At 40.1% G+C, this 18,437-nt stretch overlaps 1 protein-coding gene and 1 long non-coding RNA gene across 5 annotated transcripts in view; one reads left to right on the top strand and one right to left on the bottom strand.

Annotated features, from left to right (window-relative positions):
• The window catches only part of PRDM1 (PR/SET domain 1), an 86,616-nt gene that overhangs the window by 18,359 nt on the left and 49,820 nt on the right, over positions 1-18,437 (bottom strand). For 2 of the 4 annotated variants that reach the window (XM_082216635.1, XM_082216636.1), the window contains exon 4: positions 2,859-3,108. In XM_082216635.1, the coding sequence (XP_082072761.1) occupies positions 2,859-3,041 (183 nt within the window). In that variant the 5' untranslated portion in view covers positions 3,042-3,108. Of the gene's footprint in view, positions 1-2,858; positions 3,109-4,659; positions 4,949-13,560; positions 14,028-18,437 lie in introns of those variants that run through there. The other 2 variants (XM_082216637.1, XM_082216634.1) reach the window with 2 other exon arrangements.
• LOC309529008 lies at positions 6,153-11,193 on the top strand. The gene is made up of 3 exons (XR_014218027.1): positions 6,153-6,261; positions 9,985-10,078; positions 11,094-11,193. It is a non-coding gene; the product is annotated as an uncharacterized lncRNA (long non-coding RNA).

Consider the following 18,437-nt stretch of genomic DNA (forward strand, 5'->3'; position numbering starts at 1 on the left):
CCAAATAAGACCTGCTTAGTCCCATCTCTGTTTTATTTTGCAGGCAAGGCAAACACCTATTTACCCAGGCTTTTTAATGTGTATTAGCTCCCCCCCCGCCCCCTAGCCTGCTTTCAGTATTTTATCGTTGATCATAAAAATAGTATAAATAAATAAGATTTAGGAGTAGTTGCAACACAGATCATATGTCCAACAATTTATCCAATTTCACTTGAATTATTTAGCTGTGATCAAACAGCCGAATATACCTTACAATGAATGTTCCTATATAGATAAACAAAGCCTCAAAAAATAAGAACTGAAGTCAATCACTTTAAAATGATACCACTACATAATCTCCAAGTATTTGACAAGCCTTCATGGAAAGGTTAGTAAAAAAATACAATCCAAGCACATGCATGTGCACATACACAACACAGGTGTATCTCGGAACATTACTCTAACTACAGATGTTAATGACAGCATTAATATTTCATAAGCATGTTTTTCTCCATTAAATCAGCTCACTACTTACATAATTACATGAGGTGATATTTGAGTAATCTCTCAAAAATATTATGACAGAGAATGATTATTTGTGCAAATTGAGCCTACCAAAATCTACCAAAAGCTTTGTTTAGCCCGTATAAAAGATGCTGTTCTCCAACCATTTCTTTGTAAATGAGGAGTAAGTATTAGATTTATTGAGTTATATTGGCATTATTCTTGAAAGCAGAGCAGGTATCTCTTATTTTGTTTTCCATTAATGAATCAGCTGAAATCCAGACCAGAAAACAGATTATTGGATTTTGATCTGGGGCTAGCCACAAGATTGGGCAACTCACCATCTCTTGATCTTAGCCCCCCCACCCCACCCTGCCGATCAAATGACAATTATGAGAATGTGAAAAGGAACACGGTAAAGGCCCCAAACATAGTTAAATCTGTGGCAGGACATAATGAAGAAAGTTACAGATATCTCAATTCTAAAGGGAGTGTGAGGGGCATGGAATCAAGGAAGAATAAGTATTTCCTTCTGCTAACTTTTCACTTGACAAAGGAGACTATAATGAAATCAAATGAGGATACTGGCTATCCAGATTCCTTAGAAGAATCCAGATAAGTAGTTAATTATGAGAAACAACCACAAACATTTCAAGAACTTAAAGTACTGTTCAAAACAGCCTTGGCAGTAGTTCCAGACCTGTGTGTAGTAAGACAGATGTAACCCAGTATTCTCAGAGTTCAGTGTATATAAAAGAGTAAACGGGAGCTGGACTTCCTATTCCCTACAGCAAACCACCAGAGCCCAAAAAGCTCTACTGAGGATTAGGAGCCTCTGCTGAATGGATTACAGGGGAAGGGGGACCCCCCCCAATCATGCCATGGTACCTTCCATAAGTGGAACTCCCACAGGTGGAAGGTGCTTCTGCCTCATTTTGGGGGACCCCCCTTCTCCCACAGTCCATCCCACTCAGCAGAGGCTCAGACCTCTTGGTGAAGCATGTTTGGGGGCAGGGGGTGGGTTGCAACGGCAAGCAGGAATGTCAGCTAGCTCTGTGCTTAACTCTGGATCCAATCCATTATTTACACATATTCATGTTTGCCAATACAAAGCCAGCAATTTTAAAAAAGTTTTTTCAGCCAGCTTGTGATGTGGCAAAGAAGATCAAACCAAGCAAGCGAGGCCACCCTAGCACAGAAAAATGATGTTAGCTGCTTCCTACATATTAGCTGATGTTCAGGCTGATCAATTAAGTGCCATTTGTCAACAGTTTCACAGTATCCCCACCTAAGTCATGTGCATGGTATATACTAGGTACATTTTAAAGCTTCTAATTCTGTTTCTCATAGCTAATCATTTAATTGGGCTATATGGGAGTGTGAAATAATGCAAGTCCATAGAGATAACTAGCCTATTACAAGTTTCCTGGTCATTCCCCAAAACTGTGACATCCGGATCCAGTTTATATCAGTTGAAGTTCTGGTCCCCTTTCTACATGCAAGCCTTTCCATGTTGTTTGTTGTAGGAGGATACATTTAATAACTAGAAAGGAATGAATTTACACCCTCCCTTAGCTCCGTGGTCAGTTTATTTAGCCACAGTAGCAGCACAGGTTATAGCTGTTCCACCACAAGTTGCAGGACAGGGACAAAAATGATGGGCCGTCCCTACCATTATTAACTAGCTGAACTTCACGCCTAGCTATAATAGCTACTCTATATGAAGGAATAAACAGGCAACCAATTGCTCATCCGGGATAATTTTTTCCAGCCCTTCTGAAACAACAACAAAGAATGTACCCACTCCAGAGACATGGACTGAAATATACCTGTGCGTCCAGCTACAAATAAAGGTGCACTGCCCTAGATAAACAAGTCACATAAATACAGGCTACTTATTTAATGACCTGGCCTTAACATCATCCTTTCTTCTTGGAACCCTATAAAGAACTGATACAATAAGCCTATTAAAAAAACACACCTTTGTCTAATAATTCAAGGAAAAGCAACCCATTTCAATGCAACCATAGTATTTCACTACCTGATCCAGGAGTAGAGAATATTGTTCTCTCCTACAGATAGGTATGCTTAGAACCCGAATCTACAATACAATCTTTAGAAATTTCCATTCCTAAATTAAGTAACATTCTTGTCTATTTAGCAACACAGACATAAGTCGATTTATGCCAGTTTGGAGATGTTTGTGCTTTCCTGTGCAGAAGGTATTTTCTCCAGGTGCATTTCTAGGGGTGAACCTTGGAAAGCCGTGGCACCCAAACATTAGAGAGTGTAGAAATCAAGAAGACAAACCCACTTCCAAGAACAATGTGATCTGGCTACCAGGTTTGAATCATCCTTTGCAAACATGTTCTTACCTCTTTGCCATGTCCTGCATATTTGAAAATCAAGTTCCTTGGCAAGGAAGACTCAGCCTGGGTTACATTGCAGCCTTCTGTGCTGGGCTCCGTGGGGTGATCATTTACAATGTAGGTACACTTGTCTTCAAATTCAGCCTCTGTCCATAGAGTCATGTCAGCATCCTTCATGTCCATTTTCATTATCAACTCTGGTCCTTTTCTTCACTGCTCTGGGATTCACAATATACGAGCTACACAGTGTGGCAGCCTGGAAAAGAAAAGAAAATTTACTTCCCATTCCTTTCTCAGCACCTCTAGCATTGTGACCTAAATGCTGTCTATTGGCAATTAGATGGCATTAGTGGGATAGCTGAGGACTGACACCATATACCCTATACCCTATAAATTGAGCTGCCTTCTTTGAAGGAATGCTTTCAAGAGCTGGGGCTGGTAAAAATAACAAAGTCACAAAAAGTAATAGGAAAAGCATGTCTGAGAACAGCACCTGTGCACACCTCTTTAGAACCTTCCCTCAGTATCTGAACAGTAGGGGTGGGGGGATGAATCTGCAGATTCAAGGCTTTGTGTGCAAAAGAGCCTGTGGAAAAGCTGCCTTGGAAAAGTGTCATAAACAAGGAAAGGAAAAGGAAGGAACTGCTGTCTGCGTCTGAATGGGCTAAAAATGGAAAGTGCACGTTGGACGAGCGGAACACAGGCTTGCCTTTTCCAAATGGGGAAGGCTGAACTTTCCCACCGGCTTCTAACACACAAACAACTTTCAAAAACAACGCTCCCCTCCCCTCTATTGACATCCTCTTATCCTCTGACACACAGACAGCTGAGGGAGACTGTATCCTACCAACATCAGTCTGAAAACAGCCAGTCTGAAATAACTAGAAATATCCACTTGGATCAGAAAGAGACAAAAATACAGTAGTATTGTTTTCTGTGCCTTCCAACAGAATTAAATACAAAGTGCAAAATCTACCATCAATACAGGGATTGAACTGCATTAGATATGCTGTATGGCATTGGCTCACTATTTCAAACCTCAGCCATGTACTCTCTTTCCACAGGCAAGCCTCCCCTCTGCTTCAGTTTCCCATCTACAATATCAGGAAAATATTTTTTTAGGGCTCCTATAATTGTTAGCACATACTATTTGTGTTCTACTCTCATTCAGAAAAGAACATATTTTAAAAGAAGCGGAGTAATAGTATTCTGTGGAAAAACTAAATATCTGAAGAACACACTTACAGAATTAAGTTTTACTTACCCATTAAAAAGATAATGTTAACATATCATTTTGTTTCCCCAGGTATAAAGTTACTGGATTAAACTACAGCATTTTCCAAAACAAAGGCTTTAGGCTCCAGCATTGTACTGCTAATCCTACCAGAGATTTTCATTTGTATCTGAGTAAAGCAGGGTCATATTTCCAACTCAAAGAAGTGTTTTTCAGAAGATGAAGTGTTTGGAAGAACACAGTTGTCAACTTAATTCCACACTTCCTCACAGCATTGAGCAGATTTAATAGTTCTTCATACGGTGCTTTTAATGGGCTTGATGAGATCAAACCCTAGTACAATCTGAACAATACCTTTACCACTTTGTAGGCTATGACAAGAGAACTAATACTGAAACTCCGTGAACCGGCAGTTGCCACTAGCAGTGAAAGAATTAATCATCATAAAAACAAAGGTCTCTCGAACTTAAAGAGAAAGTCTCCAAGGAGAACCTTAACAGGTTTGCCGTCTCCATTCAAAAGAGTGCTAAAATCATCTGTCTCCCGGACAGGAGTAGGAAGAAAATTTCTTACCAAGGTACAGTCCACAAATAATTCCAGCTGGCAGCGCGACGTTTCAGGTAAGTCTCACACATATCTACAGAGTAAACATTACTTCTTCCACTGGCCGGGTTCAAGTAATACCAATAGAGCTAGCTTCTTTTGCTTCTGCCTCTGTCTTTACTGTCAGACAGGTGCTGCTGCACTTACTGCTTCAACTTCTTTGAAACACTGGAGGGCTGAATGTTACGATACTTTCAGTCTGTGTTAACTAAACAGACTCTTCCTTTCTCCTCCCTGTTTCAGGTTTCCTATTAGCCACTCATCTGATTTACTCACAGTCACGGCTGCCAAGAGCAGGGGGTGGGGCTATACCTGTAACTCACACAGGTATATCCAATGAAACTCTGATCCAGTCAGAAGGAATTTTTCCTTTCAGCAGATCACACCAATACAGTTTTTCCTGTTAACACGTATGCCTGCTAACATTCTACTGGCATCCAGCTTAACTCACATGCAAAAGGACAAACATTTGGTGGTGTAACACTAGAAACTATGACCTAGTGCTTAAATCTGTTCATTTTAACTGGGCATTTTTTGAACAAACATGCTTACAATTTCCAAAAAAAAAGTATTTACAACAATATTGTTCTCCAGGTTGCATATTTTCTTACAGTTCTGAGTAGTTTTATATTTTACAAGGTAATCTTACACATGTCTACTGAAAAGTAAGCCCCACTGGGTCCAGCAGGACTTGCTCCAAGGTAAGTGAATGTAAGATTTCAGCCTTAACTTTGCACTATTTTAAAAGTGCATCATTTCAAAGTGGAAACTAAGCCTGTCCCTGCTTTAAGAGAGAATGGGTCATATGCTAACAGAAAGAAAAGTTCCATCAGTGATGCTTTCATTAGACACAATCACTTAAAGAGCATGTTGCTGATCAAATAAGTATTGGTGTGAATATAATTAAGAGGAACATGTGCTGTTTCTTTTTCCTCCTCTCCCTGTTAGTGAATTGCCTTGAAGGAAGGACATCCTGTGATGATGGCATACAGTGTCCTGTTTGTTTATTATTGAGCGCACAGACCTTGCATTCCTATTTCTCATTACCAAACAAACCAGATGCCTAACTTCCTTCAGTGGTCCTTGTCCTTCATTGAGGAATCCTTCAGCTTACAACAGTTATGATGATGCATCCTTCCAATTATAGTCACTCACAATATTACAAACATCACCCAGTCAGTTCACCAAAGGACAAGTCTCCTACTTTTCCTTTTTACATCACATCAGCAGACATGTTTTTTTTATTATTATTATCATGCCTTTCCTCTTGCGTGGGCAGAAACTTGTTTTGACTTGCTATAAAAATGCAAAACACAACTACCTGTCTATATGGAAATCTGCATTGTTCGAAGAAATGTCCATTCTGTCTGATGCATACACCATACCATCACCCTCCTGAAGTTCTTACAGAAGAAGGTGAAAGGGATTATATGTCATTCTAGGTGACGCAGTACTGAGAATAGTACATATCTGTGTAAAGACCTTTGGCATCTTCTAATAGAGAAGTACTCATACCGTTGGACATAAGTAGGACAACAGCGCCAAACAAGTGTCCTGGCTTAACTGTTACTGGTACGTAATTCCACAAGAAAGGTGGTAAGGGCATCATGCTGATGGGTATAAAGGTAATTGGATATGCAGTAGGAAGAAACATTTGTTTAAAGCAAAGAAATCTGGCCACCTTGACTTGGGTAATTAACTGATGCTGAGATAGAATCAGAGGACTATTAACAACAATAGAGGCTACTTAAAAACATACTCAGCATTGACATAGTAAGTCTGTGGCCTATAGATATATGGTAACCCACACACCAACACATTCCTGTAGCTACTCAGAAATACATTGATTTGGGGAGGGATCTTCATAACCTCAGCTTTATCACATGGCTGGAAGTTACAGATGGCTAGCTCTCCAAATCAGGAGTATAAATTAAAATGACCACCCCACAGCTAATGGTTGTCTCTTTTCATTCAGGGTGGCCAGAGATCAGTTTCTGTCTATTGCTCCCATAACATCTGTGGGAACAAATCATGTAAATCATGTGACTGACATGGTTTCTTCCCACCATGTCACTGTCCTACAGTGATGGGCAACCTCAGATATCCATGGCAACTGACATGACAGCTTCCTATAAATGTTACTGCTAATAAGCAACAGAACTTGTCCTACAGAAGCAGTGAACATGCAACTCATGTAACATGAAGTGGCCTGAGTCACTTCACATGGAGTGGAAAAACAATGTAGTCATACTGAAGCTGTCTACCCCACCCACTATACCAAGATATAAGTCTCACTTTGACATGGATATGTCTCAGAGCTTTCTAGGTCCCTGGTAATTTAAAAATAAAAAGAAATTACAAAAACAAAATTATTAACAAACAACTTTTTAACGCAGGCTTTTTCTTGCCCCATCACTAAAAAAGAATGGTGATTCTTCTTGCCTATCATGAAATAGCTATTTTGCTTTTCATTTGATTGAAACAATGACAGTGGGCGTTGGAAGGCTAAACTCTGTTTGCCCACCATTGATTGTGTGGGCACTGATGATATTCAGCAGAGTACAAAAGCGAGCTGCCGGCACAGCATTAATTACCATTGTAGAGCACAGTTGCAGTTACTGCTCCTATGCACATACCTGCGTTACACTAGGACTAAGGACACTTAGGATCCAATCTCTGTTCAGCCATTCAATATATGCTAGACTAACCTACTACAGCAGTTAAAATGCGGGTGGGAGAAAACCATGTATGCTAGTTAAAAAAATTTGAGGAAATTTTATATAAAAGGTGGAGCTCATATGTGATGCCGCAATGAAAAATGAGATATACCACTTCCCCCTGCCCCTTTTGCCTTGTGATTGCATTGTCATCAGTGTACAGTGGTACCTCAGGTTAAGAACGTAATTCGTTCCAGAGGTCCGTTCTTAACCTGAAATGGTTCTTAACCTGAGGTGTGCTTTCGCTAATGGGGCCTCTTGCTGCCGCTGCACCACTGTCACGCGATTTCCGCTCTTATCCTGGGGCAAAGTTCTTAACCTGGAGCAACCACTTCCTGGTTAGCAGAGTCTGTAACCTGAAGTGTCTGTAACCCGAGGTACCACTGTATCATGGAGAGTTGCAAGAACTGCATAACACTAACTGTGACTGTTCAGAAGGGATTGAAGGTTTTTAGTGACATTCCCCCCCCCCCCAAGGCTTCATATATACGTAGGTCTTTCTTAGTAAAAGTACTGGATCAGAATATCAGTATCTCCAGCAAAACAAAGTGAAGATGAACACATAACATAGCAAACATATCAGATTAAAGGTGGCAAATAGGACATAGCTTCTGTCCCTTATATATGCACACAGCCAATGATTTCATGACTTGTGTGCGCGCACAAATGTGTGCTTGTACCTATATTTATCAAGGTGTGAGTGACTTGACTGGCAGTTTTTTTGTTTTTGCATAGGATTCTCTCATAGCAGTAGGTGCTGTCATCTAGAAATTGCAGTCTCAGTGTTGTTTGTTTCAGAAAAAGGACTTTTTAATCATTTTCATTTTCCCCTCTTTGCTCACAGAAAACCTCAACTACCTTATTAGTCAGCATTTCTGAGACAGGTCTCTCTCTCTCTCTCTTTCTCTCTGTATGTGTGCAATAGCTTGCAGTCCAGCAGCAAATCATGAATGGCTCCAACAGGCGCTGATGTCAGAAACTCTCTCTTCACCCCCACCCCACTTCCTTTGATGGTATCAGCCACTCTAGCTCCACAGTAAACTGATGCTACTCAAGCTTCAGCTGCAGCTGCTGTTTTCTTCAACATTTTTTTTATTCCTATGCCTATACATCATTTAAAAAGGGGGAGGTAGCAGGACCAAGAGTGCAATGTACCTGGAAAATGGCTGGAGAAACTTTCTTTAGGGGCCTTAAAGTGCCCCAAAGATTAACACACAGCTATTTTCACATCCTCCCCCTTCTTACACAAAGGTCAGTGACAGAATGACCACATCAACAGAAGCAACAAATCCCTTCATTTTCCTCCTCCTCCATATTGGCATTGTTATGGCTGTAAACATTTAGGAGGCAACCAGATCATGATCCTAAAAATGAGGATAAAGGCACCGATGCGTGCCTTTTACAATGTGACATGCTTAAAAAACAAATCCTAATGTACTCTCCTCCAATTTATTATTGCATTTATATCCCGTTTTTTTCTTCCAAGGACTAGAAGGTGGTGTACATGGTTCGTTCCCTCGCATGAGGAAAATTAACCTGGTCACTTCAGGCCCCTCCAAATCTGGAAACAACAAAATGCTCTGCACACTTCAAATGCCAGCTTGAGAGCAATAGTACTCCAGGATGCTTTCTTGAGAAAGCAGCTTTTCAGATGAAGAATCAGAGTGCATTCCAAATTTACCTAAGGTTTATTATTAGTATTATACGGTGTCAACACACACCTCATTTTTGAAAGAAAAAAATGTGCACGGTGCTACGTTATTTATCTTATTCCTTGCCATATGTTGAAGTCAGAGGCTGCCATCTGGATGTGGAAGATGTCACTGAATTGCTTTTTTACACCTTGTGCTAAAGGATTGCATGAGAAAAATCAAATGATTTGGGGTGGGGGGGGAGAGAAAGAGGGCAAGTCCACTTATGCAACAATAGATGTTGCCTGCATCGTGCAAGCATTTGTGGGACAACGCTACTGGCTATTTTCTTTCCACCCATGGAAAGATACTAAATGTCCCAGAGGTAGCAATCCATGGGGAGAGCTAGCTTTATTATAATATATACGACCCTTCTCCTGCCTCATTGTGAGTCTAAATGAATGCGCAAAGCATTGTAACTTGTTCTGGAATACCCAGTACTAGCTAAATTCCACTTAGTTTGACATTCATTCCCTTCTTAAAGGGATTCTAAAAACAAGATAACTCTAACAGAAAATGCTTAGGTATACCAGCTAGCTCTGAATAAATACAGGTAAAGTTTTGTATCTCCCTTCTCAATCTTGCCCACTGGATGAACAAGCAGATGTTGCATTAGGGATCCTAATGTAATGACTATATAATCAGTCATTAATCATACCAATGTACATACATTTCTTAATATTTCTTTATAGCTTCTTCTATCAAATATTCTCCCCTCTTTACAGATAAGAGAATCAAAGTTAATATATGGCAGCTTTTCCAAAGCCACCTGCAAAGTACATGCATTAGCAGTAATTTGAACTCAGGACACGTTTCTATCCATTGAATTGACTTAATTAATTGAAGATGTTCTGATGATTTATACTGTACATTTTGTTTTAAAACAGGGTTGGCAACAAAGGAAGAGAACAGGCACAAAGACTTCTTAGAACTAAAAGTGTGATCAATGGTTGAAGAGGTGTGGCTGCATTACATTTAGTGGTGAGTAATAAGTGGTGACCTTAAGGAGTTTTGCAATTGCTATTTGTTTTTAAGTAAGTGTCTCTTGAAATAACATTATACAATCTCCTAGCTGAAATGCACTTATGAACATCACTTACCGGTACTCCTAAAAACCAACCCTTAAGCAGAATGAAACAACAAAACATACTCTTTAGAAACCGATTGCCTTAATTCCTAAAGGCACTCCATTACCATTGATCACATTTTCTTACTCTAAGAAAGTTATCCCTTTTCCTCATTCTCTGGAGAGGTGGTTTTCACTTCCTACCTATCTGACAATGGTGGTTGCACCCTTTCAATCCAGTCAAACTGGCATGTATCAAAACAAAAATTTCATCTGTTCTCATTAAATAGCTGACACCTTATCCTTCTTTCCAAATGTTGTAAATGTTTGCTTTGCAAAATCCAGGAAAGCTTTTAAAACAAAGAGAACCGAGAGCCCTCCTTATCAACAGGCTATTGTTATCAACAGGCTATTGTTTTCCCACTGGGGCTCATTGAGTAAGGTTGACCTAAGGAAGGTTAATGTTCAAATAGGTGTTTCTCAGTTCCAGCAAAAGAATACAGGTTGCTGACAGAAAGGCATCACAAGGGTCTTCATCCTGACTTCCTTAAGAAGACAACATGTCAAGGAAGTGGTGTGTGTGTGTATGTGTTGGAGACTACCAAAAGGCCAGGCCTGTTTTTGTTTTTTATTTTTACTTCTTTTGCATCTCCCAAAACAACAACTTTTAAAGAAAGACACTGTCCCCTAGAAGAGATAATCCCACAATGGAGAGTCCATTAGAGGTATTAAGGCACTGGCAGCAGCCTGATCTACAAGAGCAGCTCTGTCCTGACAATAGACAATTAAAGCTGATAAATCTGAACTACTTGTTGCTGTTCTAATTCCTTGTAATTGTGTGCTGCTTGTCCCTGCCTCCTGCACACAGGGATGAAGCATGCTTCTTTAATCTCCAGAGTACCTGACCTAGTTCCTATGTGGTCTTTTCAGGACCTGTTTTCTTCCCATCTGGACCTCTCTCCACCCCTTTCCGCCTCCTCCAAAAGCACAGAGGAGTGTTAGCAGAGAGGAAAAGAGAAAACATCAGAACTCAGCACCAGGATAATATTTCTGTAACGCCAAACAATATTCTAATCTGCAAACAGCAGCCAATTTTGCCACTTTGGCAAAATTGTGATTAAACTGTACTTTTTGTTATTAAAAGCTCAACAAGTGGAGCACATGCACAATGACAAGCCATATTGTCTGACCAATATTGTCTGCCAAACTTGCACGTCTCTGTGTGTGTTTTCATACACCACCCACACACTTCTATCCATTTTTAGATTTTACTTCTATCCATTCACTGGCATGTGTGTGTTCAGCTAGATTATATAGGTTTTTTTGAGTGCATTATTCTTCCGATAAGCTATATACATAAGAATACTGTTATGCTAACAAACACTGCAGTTCTAACCATACCTACTCAGAAGAAAGACGTGCTGAATTTAAATGGGGTTTACTCCCAGTAAGTGGAGCTAGGAGTGCTGCCCTTCAGCAAATTGAATCCTAGGCCTTTCATATAGTTCTCACAAGACAGGTAATTATTTATGTTTGTTTGTGTGCATAATAGCAGAGGAAACTTTGTATATCTGCATCTACTAGATTCAAAACAGCATAATTAATCCTCTTGCGGAGCTCAATTAATAATTTCAGGGTGCTTGGGTTTGGCAGCACAGGAATAAGAAAATATGGTTGTAGGAATGCCTACTGGTCTTAAAAATTCTATAAATTTATTTACATCTGAACATACTTTGGAGAATAATCTTGGAACTAATGCCTATTTCCGAGTTAGCAGCATTCTACCCTCTTATTTCTTAAGTGCCTCTTCCTCCACCTTCTTATGCTAGCAGAGCTGACAGAAGAGACTTTTATTTTATTTCCCCATGCAGCATGGCTTAATGTTTTGCGACAGCTTGTTGTTGGATTTTTTGGACTGGAGTCCTAATTGTCACAGGCTTCTCAAAACATTTCATTTACAGTTTTACCAGGAATACTTTCATGTGCAGAGAGTGGAGAGTTCCACTGTGCTGCCCCCAGTCAAGCTGTCAGTAATGCCGTTTGCTGGCTTCTTTCAGTTGTCCAAGTCAGACGGGCAGGAAAGCATCACCCCTAATGTTTTTACAATACTAATCTCCATTTGTTTTAAATAACGTTTTAAAAATAAGTCAGTAGTCTCTCTCTATTTCAATAGAACGTTACTAATAAAATAAAAATAAGAAACCTACTTATGTTTACCGTTTCACTTGTAGCCTAGTCTAGCTCCCCACCACCACACTTCTGTACTAGAAACAACAAAGAAATTATGGAGACTATAGATAAGGTTACTAGAAATGACAGCTCAGCCTATATTTCAACATATGAAGCTTTAGTTAACGAAACAAATGAAGAAGTGCTTTCGAATAATAATAAAAAAGGGGGAGGGGGGAGGAACAGCTTGTAATAGAGAATGTCCTGGATCTTTTGTTTCCATTTAGGATAACAACTGGGCTTTGCAAAGAAAAGACAACAGGCAGTTCATACTAAATTGGACCTGCCAACTGCTAGTTAGAATATTGCAAATAATTTACTTTCCATGATAAAAGCAAAAGCAAGCAGCACCCAGCAGGGGCCCAGCTGATAAAACTGTGTCAAACTCAAACCATTTGTCAACCGGGAAGGAAAAGAACAGAGCTGAAAGATGGACTCAGGAAACAGATTTATCTGGCGCAACACATTAACTAGTATAAATACCATGGGAGGAGGGAGAAAGTAAACACATTTATTCAGTATCTCCAGCTAGCCAGAAGAAGAATCACTCACGTAACTCACTGCCCGTGCCACCCAAACACTCATTTGTCACAGAACAGTAGCATTTTTCTTTTTGTGTACAACGGGAGTGTTGTTTAATGCATAGCACTGAAAGATTTTAGTAGCACACACACACAAAAAGTGTGGTTAAACAAGGCAAGATGCAAATTCCTACCATTTTAATCTCAAAGCAATAAAACTTCAGGTCATAAACACATGAGGTAACACCTACTAAAACTTCCATCTATGTTTTGCACTTCTGTTTACTGAAGTAAACTGATGTTATAGGAGGGATACCAAAAAAGAGGAATGCAATGCAGTGCTATGAATGCTATGAACTAGGACTGTACCCAAACAAAACAGAAAACTTTTAAAAAAAATGCTAGCCCTTTTCTTTGCAAAGACATTCGTTTTGAACAGTTGCATGTAATTTCCGTTATGAAATAGTGTTATGAAAACAGACAAACGCAGGTTGCCAAAGCTAACTGGAATGCATACACAAGAGGTTTTCTTTTAAACTAAAGTAAAAAAACCAACAACATAGCAAAAGGTATACTGTAAGACAATTAAAACCACAGTCAGTTAATACATAAATATTAATCTAATGCAGTATATTCTTTAGCAGTACCTTTGAACAGCCATGTAGGACAGGTTTCCAATCTTCGTTCATGCATCCCAGGGTTTTAGTCCATATATTTGTCTTCTGTCACTCACTCATTCACTCACTCATTCACACACCACGCACACACATGCACACATTAACACGCAGGACACATGCTCTCTACCTCTCACACTGAGACACTCCTCTAACCCTGTCTGGAGCCAAGCCTTGGATTTTAGAATTTCCTCCTGTGAGAAGATTTCCCCCCACCCCTTTCCTTCTACTCCACCCCATTCAGTAATTAGGCTTAACAAGAGCAATTAACAAAATAAACTCTGCTTAGGCTGGTGGTCTGATAATTCTGATTACCAAGACCTTTGGGAAATAATCAAAAATATTTAAACAGATACTTTCACAGGGGCTTTAAAAACCCACCTTTTCTGTTACAGCTTATTGCAATTATTTGCAGTTTGGTTGGAGATTGGATAGCATGATCTCATTCTAGTGGCTTCAATATGTTATATTTTACTGAATTTTACTGAAAAGTTGCAATAGTTTAATAACATCAGATAATTTAATAATGCAAAATAAATAATGTGTTGAGATGATCAAAATGTTTTGAATTGTATTTATTGCATTTTATTGTTTGCGTTTTGATATAACCCTGTAAACCACCTTAGGGAGTGTTTTATTTTTGAAAGGCAGAATATGCATTTGACAAATAACTTAAGGAAGGTACCAGCACAAACTTTGTCTGATTGAATTTTCCATTATATAATAATATGACATTAAAACACAGACTTGAGTAGTTTTTTTAAAATCTTTCATTTATTTATCAATGTAAAAAGACAGTCAAGTACAAAAATCATGAACAGTGTCCTTAATAAATATATTGTGTTCCTACACAGACTCGGTGCCTTTCCTACCTAATAAAGACATTTTTCAAGTTACCTGAGATGTACATTGATTGAATAAAATATGGGCTTTGCTTTCATCCCTGACTTTTGGATTGGATTCAGGACTAATGGGAATTGTTTCAAAACCAAAAACCAAGTACCTTTAGCTTACTGATAGAAATGTCAGTAAACTAACAGCTGTTTGTGGCAACTTTCTGTTTCTGCAGTACAGTTCACCTAAAACGTAAAGACCCCAATCCAACAGCTGAAAGTTGAGTGTGTACTGCCACACTTGCGCATATATAACATTCATCTGATCACAGCAACCCCATTTCTTCTAAAATGTTCAGAGATTCACGTTAACAGGTGCTGGTGTTGTATATCTACAATCTGCAACAGTTCCCTCTTGTCGTTAGGTGATATTTATATTAGCAGAAATAAATAATACGTTGCTCATATACAAACCATATGCACTGTTTTCTGATCACTTGTTGGGAGAAAAAGGGGAATGTGCAAGGAAGACTAAATTTCTTTAAGTGGGAAACAGCAGGGGGAACATGTTGGCTCTCCAGATGTTGCTGGACTCCAGTCGGTCCCAGTGAGGATGGCCAATGGTCAGGGATGATGGGAGTTGTAGTCTAGCAACATCTGCAGGCATAGGAGCCAACTCCGAGGGGCAGAGGTCCCTTCACCCCCCCCCCAATACAATATTTTAGCTTCCTCCCCAAACTTGATGGGCATTGCCAATAAAATGGTGTGTGTGTGTGTGCTGCATCTTATGATTGTGCGGGGCAGGGCTTACCTGGCCCCCCCAACATTTTATTTAAGTTGGCACCCGTGTCTGCAGGGCCACAGGTTCCCCATCCTGCTTTAAAAAGATACTGGCCTCGTCAGACCGGCCATCTCAGGTAAGGTGAGGTGTTTGAATTGCAGTAATGAGCCTGCAGCTTTCCACTTTACTCAAACAACTTTGGAGTGAGGACAAAGAAGGTAAGGCACTTTCCCCTGAAGAGCTGGAGTGCTGCTATAAGAATGTGAAGGGCAAAGCCATGTCATGTCCAAGGAATTTAACTATTATTTTTCTATTTCTACCCTGCCTCTTCATCCAGTAGCATGAAGGCTTTAAAGTAAACAATGAGCTGACATATGCCCATATATCAGAGGCGTAGCTAGGGGGGCGGGAGGGGCAGGGAGTACTGGATGCCACACCATGGGGGGGGGCGGCACTTACTGCGGGGCCTGCAGCACACCAGAGCCACGTCTCACCTGGAAGTGACACAGTGGCTTGGGTGCCTAAAGGCTCTGCACTGCCCGAAACGGCAGCGTGGGGCTTGCTTCTGCCCACCACCTCCCCTTCAGCCACCCTACAGGCTCCACACAGTGAGCCCTGCCCAGTGGGCAACTTGCCTCGGCCCCATGGATGGCTCTCTCCAGCACAATGCCAACGAGCCACCCTGGGTGCCTGAATGGCTAGCTACGCCACTGCTTATATCTATACTGTTGACTGCTTCATAAGACAGAATGATTATATACAGAAATAAAATAAATTAATAAAATCTGTAGGCTAAGTCCAACTAACTTAACTCAGAGCAGTTCCTCAGTAATGCGTCTATACCATGGGTAGGCAAACTAAGGCCCGGGGGCCGGAGCCGGCCCAATAGCCTTCTAAATCCGGCTCGTGGATGGTCTGGGAATCAGCCTGTTTTTACATGAGTAGAATGTGTCCCTTTTATTTAAAATGCATCTCTGGGTTATTTGTGGGCATAGGAATTTGTTCATTCCCCCCCAAAAATAGTCCGGCCCCCCACAAGGTCTGAGGGACAGTGAACTGGCCCCCTGCTGACAAAATTTGCTGACCCCTGGTCTATACCAACACCACACAGACACAATATCCTCCAACCCCTCCAACCTAATTAAAATAAAATAAATTATTAAAAATAAATATTATAATTTTATGGCAAACATTTTATAGTGTGCAATTGTATATTCGTGCATGCTGAATATTCCAAAATAATGTTGTTATGAATACAAATATTTTTTTCAAAATTCCCTACATGAAAAGTACAGTGCACCATAATATTCTTACTTGCACCTTCCCACAACCCAGGCAATTGGTAGCAAGTAAGTCTGGAGCTAGAATTAGTTGCATAGAACAGCCACTAACCTGAAGACTTCCCTTCCACAGTCCACTTCAGTCATTCAAGTAGGCTACATTATTCAATGGGGTTATAGCCTTTGATGATACAAAAGCTTCTTTAAACCAAAAATTTAAAAAAGACTGGAAATGTGTGGGAAGTCTTTAAAACCGACACTATCATGTAAACCACACAGTTGCCTGGGTTTCGTAACAAAGGATTACATTGGCTGATTTTGTGGTGCCTGAAAGGGCATGCCTGCTCCTCAGCTGAGCCAAGCTTACAAAAGTTTCCCAAGTTCTGAAGGTAAAGCCTTGAGGAAGAAAACTCTTTCCTCATATATTTTATTTGCTGTATTAACCATGCACTGGATTGTTTCTGGGCTTCTGCACTTACATCATAGCATACAGAAGTGCACACCAGGTGTTTTGGACGACAGCACCTCAGAGATCTCTATCATGCACAACATTTTCCCTACATGGATCTAGATTATGGCAGAGGAGGAAAGCAGATACATCACATGTTTGCTCCTCCTCTGCACATATGTATATAAGGACGCCATCACTTATAAAAGGGTTAGGATATTTCAAGGAGAAGTTGCAATGCCTGGCCACTGGCATATAAGCTGAGAAAGATGCCTCACTACTCTGTCTCTTGCCTTGATCACCCCACCAGGAAAAATGACAAGCTGAATAGTATTATTTATCAGCACAAAAAAATTCAGAGTTTTTTTGTTGCCAGATTAGGAAAAAATCTGACATTAGCACCCCATTCCTAATCTTTCAACAGTGGTAGAATAAACTAGGAACAGGAACAGAATCCCCCCCCCTTCCCGGCCAATCAAAAACTGTTTTTGAAATTTGCTTATAAAGCAAAAGTTGTGGGAGGGTGGAAAAAGCAGCTGCTTCTGAGAAGGAGCAATTAAAAACTCTGCAGTAGCCATACAGAAATGCTTGCAGATTTTGGCTGATATCTTGTGCTGTTACACTAGGAGTAAATGAAGCATGTAAGTGTTCAATCTGCAAACAATGGAATGTTGAATCAAGGCAAGACATACACTGTGGAGCTGGCAGTAAGTTCAAAAAGACTGGACTGACCATGCTGATGTAATGCATGACAGAGAGGTTAAGGGCCAGCAGAAATACTCTGGCCTACATGTTAAGCTGCCAGGAAATGTAGGGCTGCCATACGTCCGGATTTTCCAGGACATGAGATTTCAAAGGCGGAATTGTTGTCTGGGGGCAGTTTCTGAAATGCAGCGCTAGGAAATGATACAACAGCAGTGGCTTCATAAGCACTAAGGCTTGTACTACTGAAACAGGAATGTTAAGACTTATTTTGCCACAGAAAACTCACTCTTCGTTGGCACGATGCAAGCAAACCACATAACTGATATATTAATTTCATTAATTGAAAGTCACTAAATGCATGATGCACATCAATTTAGAAATTATTCGTTGAAAGAGAAATACAAAAAACCCACTCTTTTAGGTTTATTGTTAAACAGAACAACAATTATTGTGTGATTTTTTAAAAAACTTCTATTATTTGCTAGTTTCAGGAAATGGTCGATGGACGTGGGTTATCCAGAAGGATTCGACAGCATTTAGGAGAAGCTGACCACGCTTTCAATTACATTATTTTCGTCAATTAGTCTTAAGGAAAATAACACTTCTATTAATCATTTCAATTAACGGCAAGCACCGCATGACACCAGCACCACAGCCCATATGCTGCGCTCCAATCACCCAAATATTAAAGCCTTTTTAATTGATTTATCTAAAGAACATTCAATAGACTCAAGGTGGCAGCCAGCCAGGAAATCCCGAAAGAAGATGACAAAAAGGTGGGGGTGCTAAACCCGTTTCCCAAT

Source organism: Podarcis vaucheri (assembly GCF_965113315.1).
Source record: "Podarcis vaucheri genome assembly, chromosome: 3".
In the NCBI taxonomy this organism is placed as follows: Eukaryota; Metazoa; Chordata; class Lepidosauria; order Squamata; family Lacertidae; genus Podarcis; species Podarcis vaucheri.